Genomic DNA, 17,883 nt, shown 5'->3' with positions numbered 1-17,883 from the left:
TTCTCCTGCTATTTTCCCCAAATCAGTAGATGGTAACTATCCTTCCAGGTGCTCTCATTACCCACATCCAATCTATCACACAATGCACCTTCAAGCATGTCTACAGTTGGAACTCTGCACTGTCTCCACACTGCTATGACTCACTCCTAAGTCACTACTACCTCTTACCTGGATTACTGCAATAATGCCTTTGCCTGCTCTCACAAGTGGCTTACTTCTAACCCCTTAACCATAGTAACCCTTTCAAAACAAGATACCTCATGTCACTCCTCCACGTGTTTTCCACCCTTTTCATAGTAAAAGTCTTCCTATGACCAAAAGGGTCTATAAGATCTGGTTCCTAATACTTTTCTGACTGCATCTTTCATCTGACTCACCTCATGGTATCTTCCTGCTGTTTCTGAACACTCCAATCATGCTCTTGCCTCAGGCCATTGCATTTGTTGATCCTTTGACTTATGATTTGCTTCCTTATTTCTTCAGCTCCCTGCTTAACTACCACTTACCCATCAGTCCTTCCCTTAGTCATTACCTATATGAAACAGTATATATCACATACCCCCATTCCCTGTATTTCTTAACCTGCTTTATGTCCATAGCACTTCTAACCATCTATCATACTAATCTTTTTACTTGTTTATTATCTATTTCTTGTTTGCCAATTTGAGAGCTAGCTCCATGAATGCAGGAATTTATCTCTTATTTTCCTAGGCCAGTAAAAAAACAGAAGAGAAGGGATATGAAAAGTATACAGACCATGAATACAAACTATTAAGGAAGGGAGGATATAAGACAGGAAGTACAGTGAAAAGATGGCAAGGTCAAAATTTAATAGATTCTGATGGGACCAAAGAGTTGCTTGCTGATCAAGAGGGAATAAGCTAGAAAGAAAGGAGATGGTGGTATTTTTGAACCACACAAACAATTTAAACTTCTGTCTTCTTTTTTTTTTTAAGTTTATTTATTTTTTTAGTAATCTGTGCACCCAATGTGGGGCCTGAACTCACAACCCCAAGATTATGAGTCACACACTCCTGCAACTGAGATAGCCAGGTGCCCCTAAACTTCTGTCTTCTGATAAGTGTATTCTCCTTATTAAACTTGCAAAAAATCTGAGATTAAACAAACTCTAAAACTTGTTAGCCAGCCCTGAAAAAAGCATTTTCTCAAGAAACTTATATTTGCTAAGTACTGTTCACATGAGATCTAACTGCATCTTCAAGGGTTTACTATGTATAGCCTTCAAATAAAAGTTTTAGATATCACTTCTTGAATTCTGTACCCAAATCCTACTTCCCAAAAATTCTGCTTTGGTTTACACATCAGTATCGCATCAGTAGGTACTTCCTGCCTCTGTCTTCAACCCAAACTTCTTCCCTTAGACATTCTATCCACTCACACAATTTTAATCCGCAAATCTATATTCTGCTAATACCTTTGCCAGCACTAGATCCTGACTCCTTGTTTCCCAAATAGCAACTAAACCCTTTGCCTTGCGCTCCAGTTTCCTAGGCTCCTATATTCTTACCCACAGCAGTCTGACTGTCTAGACACTAGCTGCTTACATCTATCACCTTCCAGCCTGAGGTTTCAATGTAATAAAGGGTTCAAGTTTGGAACACAGGTCTTTTTCTGACTGCTTCTGCTTTAGACAAGAAGCACCCTTTTTCATAAGACTAAACCTAGTACCCTATTTTCACTTAGTGGTTCAGAAGAATATCTATAGACTTTTGTCAATAGGAACAACAGAATTCCTTGGCGATTCTAATCGCTATGTTGATTTTCACTCATAAATCCCTTTGCTCTAGGAAACTGATTACCATCCTGATCCAGCTAAACACAGTGACTGTATTAAACTATGGAGAAAGATAAGGTAGATGGTGGGTAACAGCCACCTGATGGAACTTCTCTTCTAAACACTTACCTGAAACTGATTAATAAAAGACGCTATATTCAATCCAAGAGTGCGTTCTGTTCCTTGAACAGCACTCTCTTCTACCAGTGTCTGTGATTCCACAAGCAACCCAAACATCAACACATATTGAGGAAAGATCTTGCCTCCAGATTGCAGCAAACACCTAGAGAAGGAAAAATGTTTTAAAAATCATCTTGATTCCCTACATTTTATAAATACCATAACTAATTCATAATGAATTGGTAAACTACAGATTGTACCTAATCTAATAGACTGTATGTTACTGGCTGGTTGTTCAGAGTGATAAACCACTGGAAATAATTTCCCAAAAAGTCAAAGTGGCCGCTGATCCATGAAAGAGAAAAACAACCAGTTGGCTTGATGGATGTAAGTCTTTAGATTCAGGAAGAGTAATCAATGGATATTAAAACTAGTGGGTGAAAGTTTTATTTGGAAAAAGATATTTACATCGTCTCCAAGTATCGTCCCCACAAATGGTTTACTAGTTACAAAGGGAAAAACAGCAACTTACTATGGAAAAACCCAGTGAATACAACTTAAGACACACTGACCTAAATTAATATCAACAATCATGGGATAAAGCAATACTATATGCCTCCTAATGTGACAAAACTTCTGTGAGGAAAACTGAGGAAGACTGGGGAGAAAAAAAGGAATATAGGATATTACTGGGATAGGGAAATGTTTAATATAGACTATATGTTAAATAATAGTATCTTTATCAATGTTAAGTTTCCTGAATGTGATTTTATTGTGATATGTAGGGAAAAGCCTTTGTTCTAAGGAGATACACGCTAAATGTTAAACCGTGAAGGTTAAAAGACAAAACAATAGTCTTATGTTCATTGTTACTATTCTTGCAATTTTTCTTAAGTTTGAAATTTTGAAATATTTCAAAATAAAAAGTTGATGGAAAACTTTATGATAAGTAAACAGACTGCTCTTGTAACAGCTCTCCCTAAAGATTAGGTCATTGGAAGCCAAGTCATAACTGGGTCATTTGATGAACATGGAATCAGCAAGGGAAGTTAGAGAGGATTCCTAAGTATAATGCCATTAGACTGAGACAAGTCATGATCCTAAACCAAGACAATCTCTCTTCAGTGAATAAATATAAGTACATCATCATTTACATTGTAGTAAGTCCTACATATTATATAGATCAGCCTAAAAAAGGACTTCACAGTACTTTGCTCATTTTTATTATTGCTTTCCTATCAACTTCTAGTATTTTAGGTAAAGTCTAGTAGAAATTAATCTCTATAATTAATAAAATTACACAGCTCTTAACAAAATTCCTGTCTATGTCTTTACCAAACCAGAAAAAAATGTGTCTTCCTAAAAAACTGGAGAAATCTACCTGTTTTGCTCAAATGGATCAGGTTTATTCCTGATAATTCATGGCACTAATTTTTCTGAAAAAATGATGAAGTTATCTCTAATTGTGATCCATTTAAATAGAGCCAGATATAATCACTCTTAAGATCACAATTTCTCAAATGACAGACCAGCCACAGAGCTTTATGCTCTTGACTAAATTCCCTCCATCCCCAGTAACCACAAGAGGGTACTGTCCTATGAAATTTGCAAGCTGAAAAAGCACATAGGGTTAGAAGTCAACCTTCTAACCATAAAAATCTATGGGGAAAAGGAAGGGAGGGCATTACATCAAATCATTTCAGAAAATTAGACTAAACAAAATATCAAAATTTTATCTTCTGAACCCTAAAAAGTCAGAACAGGCTGACTAGAGTACTAACAACTGTGCTAGAGATAAATACTATACACAAAGGCAGTATATGATAATTATTTTAAAAGACTATGGTCATACTATTTTAATCTAAAATGTTATACAATGGGGCACCCGGGTGGCTCAGTTGGTTAAGCGTCCAACTTCGGCTCAGGTCACGATCTCACAGTTTGTGAGTTCGAGTCTCGCATCGGGCTCTGTGCTGACAGCTCTGAGCCTGGAGCCTACTTCAGATTCTGTGTCTCCCTCTCTCTCTACCTCTCTCTGCCTCCCTCTCTCTGCCTCTCTCTCTCTCTCTCTCTCTCTCTCTCTCTCTCTCTCTTTCTCTCAAAAGTAAATAAACATTAAAAAATTTTTAATATAAATAAATAAAATGTCACACAAATCCTTAACTCAATATTACTGTCACTAACAGGAATGCTCCTTAGTTATGTTTAGATAAAAGAGTAATTGCCTTGAAACTCTGCTTAGCTTTACTGACACTGTTTTGTTGTCACTTATACCACTGCAGCTGCCAGACTCCTCGATGGACCCTCTGCAAAGTCAAATAATACTTCTGAACCATCTGTGCCTTCAGCAGTGAGAAAATACGTTCCAACTCAAAAGTCTAACCATAAATGACAAAAATTCTGAAGAAACTCTTCAGTTTCCTTGTGACCCAACACAAGATGTTTTTAAATGCGTTTTAAATTTAAAAAAAAAAAAGTACCAAGCTTTTAAACTTCTTCCTGTATTTTAATCTAGTATGACTGAGCAAAGTCTAAGAATGAAGATTTTAAAACAATGACTACAAAGAAAGGTAGCTAGAAACTGAATATTTAAGTCTGTGAAATGGCTCATTTTCCCTTGCCTTATTTGGGGGTGCTCAGAGGAGTTCTAGTGAGACAGATGCCCTTATCCCAGATATAACTTCACCCTCTTTCAACAGTCATGAGACCTCCCCTCTGTTAAACACTGACCACGCAGGAGGCCTGTGTGAGAAGTATCTGCATACCTCTGTCCCCAGAACCAAGATAAGCCCACCCATTCAGGTAAGGAGATTGAACAATAGCTTGGGCTGAAGGAAAGAAGCACCGGTTCTTCACTGTTACTCAGGAGGTAGGTATTTGGAGGGGAGGGAACACTGGTTAAAACAATAATCATGGGCACTACTAGCATTTAGTGACCAGAGGTGCCAAACATTCTGCAATCCATAGGACAATCCTATATAAGAAAATTAAACCAAAACTGTCCCACCCAAACTTCCAATAGGACACCCGCCCCAACTAAGAAACACCAGGAAAAGGAGTTGGTAGCTTTATATAAGATGTTTCCCACTAATATAACTAATCATTCAGACAGAACACACTGCTCAATTGTTTTTATAACCAAACATGCTTTCTAAAAATCCTTTAGGAGAGAGCAAGATGGCGGCTTAGGAGGACGCTGGGCTCACTGCACGTCCTGCTGATCACTTAGATTCCATCTACACCTGCCTAAATAACCCAGAAAACCGCCAGAGGATTAGCAGAACGGAGTCGCCGGAGCCAAACGCAGACAAGAGGCCCACGGAAGAGGGTAGGAAGGGCGGCGAGGCGGTGCGCGCTCCACGGACTGGCGGGAGGGAGCCGGGGTGGAGGGGCGGCTCGCCGGCCAAGCAGAGCCCCCGAGTCTGGCTTGCAAAAGCGAAGGGACCTGACGGACTGTGTTCCCACAACAAGCGCGACTTAGCGTCTGGGAGGTCATAAGTTAACAGCTCTGCTCGGAAAGCGGGAAGGCTGGAGGACAAAGGGAGGGAGAGCTGCTGAGCCCCCTGACAACAGAGCTGTTTGGTGGGGAACAAAGGCGCTCGCCAGCGCCATCTCCCCCGCCCATCCCCCAGCGGAAATCCCAAAGGGAACCGGTTCCTGCCAGGGAACTTGCTCGCTCCACGCAAACACCCAACTCTGCGCTTCTGCGGAGCCAAACCTCCGGCAGCGGATCTGACTCCCTCCCGCTGCCACAGGGCCCCTCCTGAAGTGGATCACCTAAGGAGAAGCGATCTAAGCCTGCCCCTCCTGCCCCTGTGCACCTTGCCTACCCACCCCAGCTAATACGCCAGATCCCCAGCATCACAAGCCTGGCAGGGTGCAAGTAGCCCAGACGAGCCACACCACCCCACAGTGAATCCCGCCCCTAGGAGAGGGGAAGAGAAGGCACACACCAGTCTGACTGTGGCCCCATCGGTGGGCTGGGGGCAGACATCAGGTCTGACTGCGGCCCCGCCCACCAACTCCAGTTATACACCACAGCACAGGGGAAGTGACCTGCAGGTCCTCACCACGCCAGGGACTATCCAAAATGATCAAGCGGAAGAATTCCCCTCAGAAGAATCTCCAGGAAATAACAACAGCTAATGAGCTGATCAAAAAGGATTTAAATAATATAACAGAAAGTGAATTTAGAATAATAGTCATAAAATTAATCGCTGGGCTTGAAAATAGTATACAGGACAGCAGAGAATCTCTTGCTACAGAGATCAAGGGACTAAGGAACAGTCACGAGGAGCTGAAAAACGCTTTAAACGAAATGCATAACAAAATGGAAACCACCACAGCTCGGCTTGAAGAGGCAGAGGAGAGAATAGGTGAACTAGAAGATAAAGTTATGGAAAAAGAGGAAGCTGAGAAAAAGAGAGAGAAAAAAATCCAGGAGTATGAGGGGAAAATTAGAGAACTAAGTGATACACTAAAAAGAAATAATATACGTATAATTGGTATCCCAGAGGAGGAAGAGAGAGGGAAAGGTGCTGAAGGGGTACTTGAAGAAATAATAGCTGAGAACTTCCCTGAACTGGGGAAGGAAAAAGGCATTGAAATCCAAGAGGCACAGAGAACTCCCTTCAGACGTAACTTGAATCGATCTTCTGCACGACATATCATAGTGAAACTGGCAAAATACAAGGATAAAGAGAAAATTCTGAAAGCAGCAAGGGGTAAACGTGCCCTCACATATAAAGGGAGACCTATAAGACTCGTGACTGATCTCTCTTTTGAAACTTGGCAGGCCAGAAAGAATTGGCACGAGATTTTCAGGGTGCTAGACAGAAAAAATATGCAGCCAAGAATCCTTTATCCAGCAAGTCTGTCATTTAGAAGAGAAGGAGAGATAAAGGTCTTCCCAAACAAACAAAAACTGAAGGAATTTGTCACCACTAAACCAGCCCTACAAGAGATCCTAAGGGGGACCCTGTGAGACAAAGTCCCGGAGACATCACTACAAGCATAAAATGTACAGACATCACAATGACTCTAAACCCGTATCTTTCTATAATAACACTGAATGTAAATGGATTAAATGCGCCAACCAAAAGACATAGGGTATCAGAATGGATAAAAAAACAAGACCCATCTATTTGCTGTCTACAAGAGACTCACTTTAGACCTGAGGACACCTTTAGATTGAGAGTGAGGGGATGGAGAACTATTTATCATGCGACTGGAAGCCAAAAGAAAGCTGGAGTAGCCATACTTATATCAGACAAACTAGACTTTAAATTAAAGGCGGTAACAAGAGATGAAGAAGGACATTATATAATAGTTACAGGGTCTATCCATCAGGAAGAGCTAACAATTATAAATGTCTATGCGCCGAATACCGGAGCCCCCAAATATATAAAACAATTACTCATAAACATAAGCAACCTTATTGATAAGAATGTGGTAATTGCAGGGGACTTTAACACCCCACTTACAGAAATGGATAGATCATCTAGACACACGGTCAATAAAGAAACAAGGGCCCTGAATGAGACATTGGATCAGATGGACTTGACAGATATATTTAGAACTCTGCATCCCAAAGCAACAGAATATACTTTCTTCTCGAGTGCACATGGAACATTCTCCAAGATAGATCATATACTGGGCCACAAAACAGCCCTTCATAAGTTTACAAGAATTGAAATTATACCATGCATACTTTCAGACCACAATGCTATGAAGCTTGAAATCAACCACAGAAAAAAGTCTGGAAAACCTCCAAAAGCATGGAGGTTAAACAACACCCTACTAACGAATGAGTGGGTCAACCAGGCAATTAGAGAAGAAATTAAAAAATATATGGAAACAAACGAAAATGAAAATACAACAATCCAAACGCTTTGGGACGCAGCAAAGGCAGTCCTGAGAGGAAAATACATTGCAATCCAGGCCTATCTCAAGAAACAAGAAAAAGCCCAAATACAAAATCTAACAGCACCCCTAAAGGAACTAGAAGCAGAACAGCAAAGGCAGCCTAAACCCAGCAGAAGAAGAGAAATAATAAAGATCAGAGCAGAAATAAACAATATAGAAACTAAAAAAACTGTAGAGCAGATCAACGAAACCAAGAGTTGGTTTTTTGAAAAAATAAACAAAATTGACAAACCTCTAGCCAGGCTTCTCAAAAAGAAAAGGGAGATGACCCAAATAGATAAAATCATGAATGAAAATGGAATTATTACAACCAATCCCTCAGAGATACAAACAATTATCAGGGAATACTATGAAAAACTATATGCCAACAAATTGGACAACCTGGAAGAAATGGACAAATTCCTGAACACCCACACTCTTCCAAAACTCAATCAGGAGGACATAGAAAGCTTGAACAGACCCATAACCAGCAAAGAAATTGAATCGGTTATCAAAAATCTCCCAACAAATAAGAGTCCAGGACCAGATGGCTTCCCAGGGGAGTTCTACCAGACGTTTAAAGCAGAGATAATACCTATCCTTCTCAAGCTATTCCAAGAAATAGAAAGGGAAGGAAAACTTCCAGACTCATTCTATGAAGCCAGTATTACTTTGATTCCTAAACCAGACAGAGACCCAGTAAAAAAAGAGAACTACAGGCCAATATCCCTGATGAATATGGATGCAAAAATTCTCAATAAGATACTAGCAAATCGAATTCAACGGCATATAAAAAGAATTATTCACCATGATCAAGTGGGATTCATTCCTGGGATGCAGGGCTGGTTCAACATTCGCAAATCGATCAACGTGATACATCACATTAACAAAAAAAGAGAGAAGAACCATATGATCCTGTCAATCGATGCAGAAAAGGCCTTCGACAAAATCCAGCACCCTTTCTTAATAAAAACCCTTGAGAAAGTCGGGATAGAAGGAACATACTTAAAGATGATAAAAGCCATTTATGAAAAGCCCACAGCTAACATCATCCTCAACGGGGAAAAACTGAGAGCTTTTTCCCTGAGATCAGGAACACGACAGGGATGCCCACTCTCACCGCTGCTGTTTAACATAGTGCTGGAAGTTCTAGCATCAGCAATCAGACAACAAAAGGAAATCAAAGGCATCAAAATTGGCAAAGATGAAGTCAAGCTTTCGCTTTTTGCAGATGACATGATATTATACATGGAAAATCCGATAGACTCCACCAAAAGTCTGCTAGAACTGATACAGGAATTCAGCAAAGTTGCAGGATACAAAATCAATGTACAGAAATCAGTTGCATTCTTATACACTAACAATGAAGCAACAGAAAGACAAATAAAGAAACTGATCCCATTCACAATTGCACCAAGAAGCATAAAATACCTAGGAATAAATCTAACCAAAGATGTAAAGGATCTGTATGCTGAAAACTACAGAAAGCTTATGAAGGAAATTGAAGAAGATTTAAAGAAATGGAAAGACATTCCCTGCTCATGGATTGGAAAAATAAATATTGTCAAAATGTCAATACTACCCAAAGCTATCTACACATTCAATGCAATCCCAATCAAAATTGCACCAGCATTCTTCTCGAAACTAGAACAAGCAATCCTAAAATTCATATGGACCCACAAAAGGCCCCAAATAGCCAAAGGGATTTTGAAGAAGAAGACCAAAGCAGGAGGCCTCACAATCCCAGACTTTAGCCTCTACTACAAAGCTGTCATCATCAAGACAGCATGGTATTGGCATAAAAACAGACACATAGACCAATGGAATAGAATAGAAACCCCAGAACTAGACCCACAAACGTATGGCCAACTCATCTTTGACAAAGCAGGAAAGAACATCCAATGGAAAAAAGACAGCCTCTTTAACAAATGGTGCTGGGAGAACTCGACAGCAACATGCAGAAGGTTGAAACTAGACCACTTTGTCACACCATTCACAAAAATAAACTCAAAATGGATAAAGGACCTAAATGTGAGACAGGAAACCATCAAAACCTTAGAGGAGAAAGCAAGAAAAGACCTCTCTGACCTCAGCCGTAGCAATCTCTTACTCGACACATCCCCAAAGGCAAGGGAATTAAAAGCAAAAGTGAATTACTGGGACCTTATGAAGATAAAAAGCTTCTGCACAGCAAAGGAAACAACCAACAAAACTAAAAGGCAACCAACGGAATGGGAAAAAATATTCGCAAATGACATATCAGACAAAGGGCTAGTATCCAAAATCTATAAAGAGCTCATCAAACTCCACACCCAAAAAACAAATAACCCAGTGAAGAAATGGGCAGAAAACATGAATAGACACTTCTCTAAAGAAGACATCCGGATGGCCAACAGGCACATGAAAAGATGTTCAGCGTCGCTCCTTATCAGGGAAATACAAATCAAAACCACACTCAGGTATCACCTCACGCCAGTCAGAGTGGCCAAAATGAACAAATCAGGAGACTATAGATGCTGGAGAGGATGTGGAGAAACGGGAACCCTGTTGCACTGTTGGTGGGAATGCAAACTGGTGCAGCCGCTCTGGAAAGCAGTGTGGAGGTTCCTCAGAAAATTAAAAATAGACCTACCCTATGACCCAGCAATAGCACTGCTAGGAATTTATCCAAGGGATACAGGAGTACTGATGCATAGGGCCACTTGTACCCCAATGTTCATAGCAGCACTCTCAACAATAGCCAAATCATGGAAAGAGCCTAAATGTCCATCAACTGATGAATGGATAAAGAAATTGTGGTTTATATACACAATGGAATATTACGTGGCAATGAGAAAAAATGAAATATGGCCTTTTGTAGCAACGTGGATGGAACTGGAGAGTGTGATGCTAAGTGAAATAAGCCATACAGAGAAAGACAGATACCATATGGTTTCACTCTTATGTGGATCCTGAGAAACTTAACAGGAACCTATGGGGGAGGGGAAGGAAAAAAAAAAAAAAGAGGTTAGAATAGGAGAGAGCCAAAGCATAAGAGACTGTTAAAAACTGAGAACAAACTGAGGGTTGATGGGGGGTGGGAGGGAGGAGAGGGTGGGTGATGGGTATTGAGGAGGGCACCTTTTGGGACGAGCACTGGGTGTTGTATGGAAACCAATTTGTCAATAAATTTCTTAAAAAAAAAATAAAAATCCTTTAAAGGTTACATTTAAATAAAATGTGACTGACTGAACGCTTTTCCACTAAAGATCAGGAACAAGAAAAGGACACCCACTTTCATTACTTCTATTCAATGTAGTCACTGTAAGTCCTAGGTGAAGCAATCAGGCAAGAAGAATAAAGGGCATCAAAGCTGGAAATGAAGAAGTAAAACTATCTCTGTGCATAAACAACATTATCATATATGTAAAAGCCTCTGAAGATTCCACATAAAAATATTACAACTAATTAATTCAGCAAAGTTGCAGGACATAAAACCAACACACACAAATTAGTGGTATTTCTGCAATTAATATGAACAACCCAAAAAGGAAATTTAGGAAACAATTTCACTTTCTATAGCGTCAAAGTAATAAAGTACTTAGGAATAAACTTAACCAAGCAGGTGGAAAAGACTTGTAAACTGAAAACTATAAACATTGCTGGAAGAAATTAAAGAAGACAGAAATAAATCAAAAGACATCCCACATTCATGGACTAGAAGAAAATACTGTTGCTACCCAAAGTGAGCTACCCAAAGTGAGCTATATAGATTTAATGCAGTCCCTTTCAAATCCCAACAGCATTTTTTACCAAAATAGAAAACCCCATCCTGGCGCAGTCGGTTAAGCGTCCGACTTCAGCCAGGTCACGATCTCGCGGTCCGTGAGTTCGAGCCCCGCGTGGGGCTCTGGGCTGATGGCTCAGAGCCTGGAGCCTGTTTCTGATTCTGTGTCTCCCTCTCTCTCTGCCCCTCCCCCGTTCATGCTGTCTCTCTCTGTCCCAAAAATAAATAAACGTTGAAAAAAAAAAAAACAGAAAACCCCATCCTAAAATTATATGGAATTTCAAGGGATCCAGAATAGCCAAAACAATCTTGAAAAAGAACAAAGTTGGAAGTTTTATACTTCCTGATTTCAAAACTTACTACAAAGTACAGGGAGAATGACCATATAAATAAAATGGTGGAAAAGGAAGCCTCAGATTCACCTCTTCCCACAAAGACACTTACTTACCCAAAACTGCACAGACTAGGGGCACTTGGGTGGCTCAGTCAGTTAAGCATCTGACTCTTGGTTTCAGCTCAGGTCACGATCCTACAACTTCTGAGTTCGAGCCCCACCTTGGGCTCTACATTGGTAGTGTGGAGCCTGCTTGAGATTCTCTGTCTCCCTTTCTCTCTGCCCCTCCCCCACCTGAGCTCTCTGTCTCTCTCAGAAATAAACATGAAAAAAACAAAACAAAAAAAACCTAAAAAACACACAGACTAAACTGTTTCTGTGAGATACCTAGAAACTAGTTAAGCGGTTCCTGCACTCCAAGCCAGTACACGGCCAGAAAGAATTATATGGAAGGTGATGGGAAAGTGTATCACATTTACTTGCCACAGTCCCCAGCTACAGCACAGTACAATCAAGAGACAACCCCCAATTCCCAGCTTCTTGTTGGGGAGAGAAACAGAATAAATGGAACGTACATCCAACACTATGACTTTTGGGAGTGCTGCCCAAGGAACTGGTTTCTGTCTCACATGAAATCTAAGTGACAAAAAATGGGCGCCAGGCTGGGGCCCTCTGGTAGATTACAAAGGTGATCACTTGGATTAAAGACCAGAGAGTCTGCAGTTCCACAGACAGTCATCAGGGTGAGCTCTGGTACTATGACTTGCTATAGCACCAAGGGAGCTGCAGTACTTCAGACCGATACTAGGGGAGATCCTGAGGAGAAACCAGCAAGACTTCAACTAGCTGACACACAAAAGCCCCAAAGAAGCTACATGCCCAGAAAAGGCTTGCGAGGTCTTCAGAATCTCTAGTCAGGCTGAATGGTAAAGGTCCTCCCTGTACAAAGCCTCCCTGTACAAAAACTGAGAGAGATGAGGCGTTCTTCTAAAAGCTCAAGTCCTAACAAAAGTTAACGTGGCATACAAACACGGAAACATGGCCTAATCAAAGGACATTAAATATCCAGAAATTGACCCTAATGAAACAGATACAAGAATTAAAATTAACTATCATTAGGATGCTCAAATAAATGAAATGCAGAAAATGATGCATAAATAGAGAATATCAACAAAGACATAGAAACTATAAAAAAGAACCAAACAAATTGTGAGCTGAAAAATAACTGAATTGAACATTTTACTAGTGGGATTCAACAGAGACTTGACCAGACATAATGATCAAATTCGAAAACAGACAAATGAGACTACATCAAACTTAAAAAATTCTGCACATCAAAGGCCTAAAGGACACAATCAACAGAGTGAAAAGGCAACCTATGAAATGAGAGAAAATATCAGTAAATCATGTATCTCATAAGGGGTTAACATCCAGGATATATAACAAACTCCTATAACTCAACTACAGCAAAAATCCGATTAAAAAATGGGCAATGGACTTCAATAGGCAGTTCTTGAAAGAAGATATAAAAATGACCAACAACAATATGCAAAAATGCTCAATATCACTAATCACAAGAGAAATGCAAATCAAGCCATAAAACATGAGCCTACACCCATTAGGATGTCTACTATCAAAAGAACAGAAAATAAACAAATGTTGGTAAAGATGTGGAGAAACTGGAATCCTTGTGCACTGCTGACAGAAATGTAAAATGGTACAGCCATTATAAAAAAGATTCTGGAGATTCCTCAAAAAATTAAAAATAGAATTACCATATGACTCAGTTAATTGCACCTCTGGATATATATCAAAAGAACTGAAAGCAGGGGCGCCTGGGTGGTTCAGCTGGTTGAGCATCAGACTCTGGATTTCGGCTCAGGTCATGATCTCATGGTTTGTGAGTTCCAGCCCGGCATCCCTGCTTGGGATTCTCTCTCTCTCTCCCCCTCTCTCTGTCCCTCCCCTACTTGCACTCTTCCTCTCTCTCTCAAAGATAAATAAACTTAAAAAAAAAAAATCAACTGAAAGCAGAATCTCAGAGATTATTCACAGTAGCTAAAAGGTAGAATAACTCAAGTGTCCATCAATAGATGAATGGCTAATGGCATATTTATATAGTGGAATATTATGCAGTTTAAAAAGAAGGAAATCCTGTTACATGTTACAACGTGGGTGAACCTCAAGGACATTCTGGTGAAATATATCAGTCACATAAGACAAATACCATATGATTCCACATATGAAGTATCTAAAGTACTCAAAATAATACAAAATAGTAATAGAAATTAGAAAGGTGGTTGCCAAGGGCTTGCGGGGTGAGGGGAATTAGTGTTTTATGGTTATAAAGTTTCAGTTTTGCAAGATGAAAAAGTTCTAGAGACCTATTGGTTACAATGTGAAAATACCTTTGTACTACTTAGCTGTATACTAAAAAATGGTTTAGATGCTAAATTGAATGTTTCCCACATAAAAAAAGAATTACTTAAAAACAAACTTATTATGAAGCTACAGTAATCAAACCAGGATGGTACTGGCATAAAGGGAGACAGGTAGATCAATGAAACAATTCAAGAGCTCAGAAATAAACCTTGACATATACGGTGAGATGATTTTTGCCAAGAGTATCAAGAGCATTCGATGTGGAAAAGACAGTCTTTTCTATTAACAGTGTTTGGAAAACTGGATATCCACACTCATAAGAGTGAAGCTGGGCCCTAACTATATACCATATACAAAAATTAAGTTAAAACGGATCAAAGACCTAAATGTAAGACCTAAAACTATAAACACTCTTAGAGAAAACATGAGAGAATAGTTTTAGGCCACAGAATCTGACAATAATTTCCTGGATATCAAACCAAAAGCACAGGCAACAAATTAAAAAAAAAAAAAAGTGGACTGTATAAAAATTTAAATTTCTGCACATCAAAAGACACTTTCAGGGCACCTCAGTTAAGCATCTGACTTCAGCTCAGGTCATGATCTTGTGATTTGTGGGTTCCAGCCCCACTTCAGGCTCTGTGCTGACAGCATGGAACCTGGAGTCGCTTCAGATTCTCTGTCTCCCTCTCTCTCTCTGCCCCTCCCTGCCCCTCTCAAAAATAAACATTAAAAAAACAAAAAGATACTTTCAATAAAGTAAAAAGGCAACCAACCCACAGAATTGGAGAAAATATTTGTAAATTATCTGATAAGGAATTAATATCCAAATACATAGAGAATTCCTAAAAATCAAAAAAAAAAAAGTCTGACTCAAAAATTGGCAAAGAACTTGAAAAGACATTTTTCCACAGAAGATATAAAGACAGCCAATAAGCACTTATTTTAAAAAGCTCAACAACACTAATTAATAGGGAAATGCAAATCAAAACATTAAGACATCATCTCCCACCCAGTAGGATAGCTACTACAAAAAAAAAAAAAAAAAAAAAAAAAAAAAAAAACAGAAAATAACAAGTGCTGGTGAGGATTTAAACCCTGTGTACTGCTGATGGGAATATAAAACTGTACATCAACTGTGGAAAACAGTATAGCAGTTGCTCAAAAAATTAAAACTAGAATTACCATATGATCCAGCAATTCCACTTCTGGGTATATACCCAAAAGAATTTCAAGCAGGGTCTGAAAGATATTTGCATTCTCATGTTCATTATTATTGTTATTCACAATAGCTAAAAGGTGGAAGTAACTCAAGTGTCCATCAATGAATGAATAAGCAAAATGTGATATATACATACAATGCAATATGATTCAGCCTTAAAAAAAAAAAAAAAGAAGTTCTGACACATGCTACAACATGGATGAACCTGGAGGACATTATTCCAAGTGAAATAAAGACAGTAACAAAAATATAAATATAGTATGGTTCCAGTCATACGAGGTCATAAGAGTAGTCAAACTCATAGAAGCAGAGACTAGAATCATGATTGTTAGCTGCTGGGGAGAGGATGGAATGGGGAGTTATTGTTTAATGTGCATAAGGTTTCAGTTTTACAAGATGAAAAGAGTTATGGGGATAATTGAAGGTGATGATGGTTGCACAACATTATGAAAATATTTAATACCACCAAACTGTACATTTAAAGATAGTTAAGATGGTAAATTTTATGTTATGTGCATTTTACCACAATAAAAAAAATTTGAAAAAGAATTAAAACTGAAGATAAAATAAACCATTAGGTAAAGTGTCTTTCTAAATAAGTCAAACTTCATTTGTCTTAAAAATTCATAGAGCTGAAATTCCTTCCAAGGTGGCTAATGCAATATCCCTCATTTTACAGATGAGGAAAACTGAGGATGAGAGTCTATATTGTGATTTATAGAAAATTTCACTAGGGGCGCCTGGGTGGCTCAGTCGGTTAAGTGTCCGACTTCAGCTCAGGTCACGATCTCACGGTCCGTGAGTTCGAGCCCCTCGTCAGGCTCTGGGCTGATGGCTCGGAGCCTGGAGCCTGCTTCCGATTCTGTGTCTCCCTCTCTCTCTGCCCCTGCCCCGTTCATGCTCTGTCTCTCTCTGTCTCCAAAATAAATAAAACGTTAAAAAAAAAAATTAAAAAAAAAAAAAAAAGAAAATTTCACTACTTCAGGAATTCATTAACAAGTGTGAGACTAGCTCTGAACCCTTTAAGCACCATGTTCTGGGGCGTCTCGGTGGCTCAGTCGGTTAAACGGCCGACTTTGGCTCAGGTCATGATCTTGCGGTCAGTGAGTTCAAGCCCCGCGTCGGGCTCTGTGCTGACAGCTCAGAGCCTGGAGCCTGTTTCAGATTCTGTGTCTCCCTCTCTCTGACCCTCCCCCACTTCATGCTCTCTCTCTGTCTCAAAAATAAATAAATGTTAAAAAATTTTAAAAAAGTCGGTTAAGCACCACGTTCTAAACTATCGAGTATATCTGCTTAAAATTTTATGTGCATGTATGTATGTATTTGTGTCAAATCTCTGTATCCCCATAATTTGTGATATGTACAAAACTGTTTTGAAGAAAAAAAAAGTGGTGATTTTTATTTGTTACTCCATAAGAAGAGTTTGGTTAACAAAAGAAAATGTATATAGAACCTAAAATATAATTACCCATAGAATCAAACACTTTTTCCTGGTTTTGTCAAATGTTTTTTTTTTCAATAGATAATCTGCCTTTGCTATTGCAATCTGGTCTGTATTCCCACCGCTTTTCCTATACTACAAAACAACCCATATATATACCACAAAATTCAAAATCTGTTAACATTCATTTTACTCAAATTTGGATCCCCAAATGTTAAATATTGCCATCTTTTCAGATCTGAGCAGCATGACCAAAGGACTTTGAAGCTTAGCCAAATTTGTACTATAAAATAAAGTACTTGTACTATAATAAAGTATTTGTACTATACTTTAATAAAGTACTGTACTTTAATAAAGTATTTGTACTATAAAATAAAGATTTTAAGACCTAAGAGGACTGGGATTGTTCATAAGAAGCACTCTGCTCAGGGCACCTGGGTGGCTCAGTTGGATGAGCATCTGATTCTTGATACCTGCTCAGGTCATGATCTCACTGTTTGTGAGACTGAGCCCCGAGTCAGGTTCTGTGTTGACAGTGTGAAGCCTGCTCGGGATTCCCTCTCCCTCTTTCTCTGCCTCTCCCCCACTTATGCACACACACACTCTCTCAAAATAAACATTAAAAAAAATTTTTTTTTAAAGAAGCACCCTGCTCTCCCAACATATCATCAACTGTGTATTATATATCTCTTAAAGATACGTCTTATTAAGATGTGATTTGATTTTTCTTTATTTACCCTGAATGTCTTATCTGTTCTTATAGATCTCTACTTAATTCTCTATATCATACAGAGACAGTCCAATCTCAAAGCAGGCTCTCTTCTTCACACCTACAGAGCAGGGATTCCTTTAGACCAAAAACAACGAGTAATGACATGCACACAAAGAGAAAGGCATAAAGTCACATGTCCTGAAAAGC

At 39.2% G+C, this 17,883-nt stretch overlaps 1 protein-coding gene across 1 annotated transcript in view; it reads right to left on the bottom strand.

Moving 5' to 3' along the window:
• The window catches only part of PRMT9 (protein arginine methyltransferase 9), a 44,750-nt gene that overhangs the window by 2,768 nt on the left and 24,099 nt on the right, over positions 1–17,883 (bottom strand). Inside the window, exon 10 of the mRNA XM_043567839.1 lies at positions 1,925–2,078. Coding sequence (XP_043423774.1) covers positions 1,925–2,078 — 154 coding nt within the window. The remainder of the gene's footprint in view (positions 1–1,924; positions 2,079–17,883) is intronic.

The sequence above is a fragment of the Prionailurus bengalensis genome, chromosome B1 (assembly GCF_016509475.1).
Source record: "Prionailurus bengalensis isolate Pbe53 chromosome B1, Fcat_Pben_1.1_paternal_pri, whole genome shotgun sequence".
Classification (NCBI taxonomy): domain Eukaryota; kingdom Metazoa; phylum Chordata; class Mammalia; order Carnivora; family Felidae; genus Prionailurus; species Prionailurus bengalensis.
This window is presented reverse-complemented; position numbering and strand designations above follow the sequence as displayed.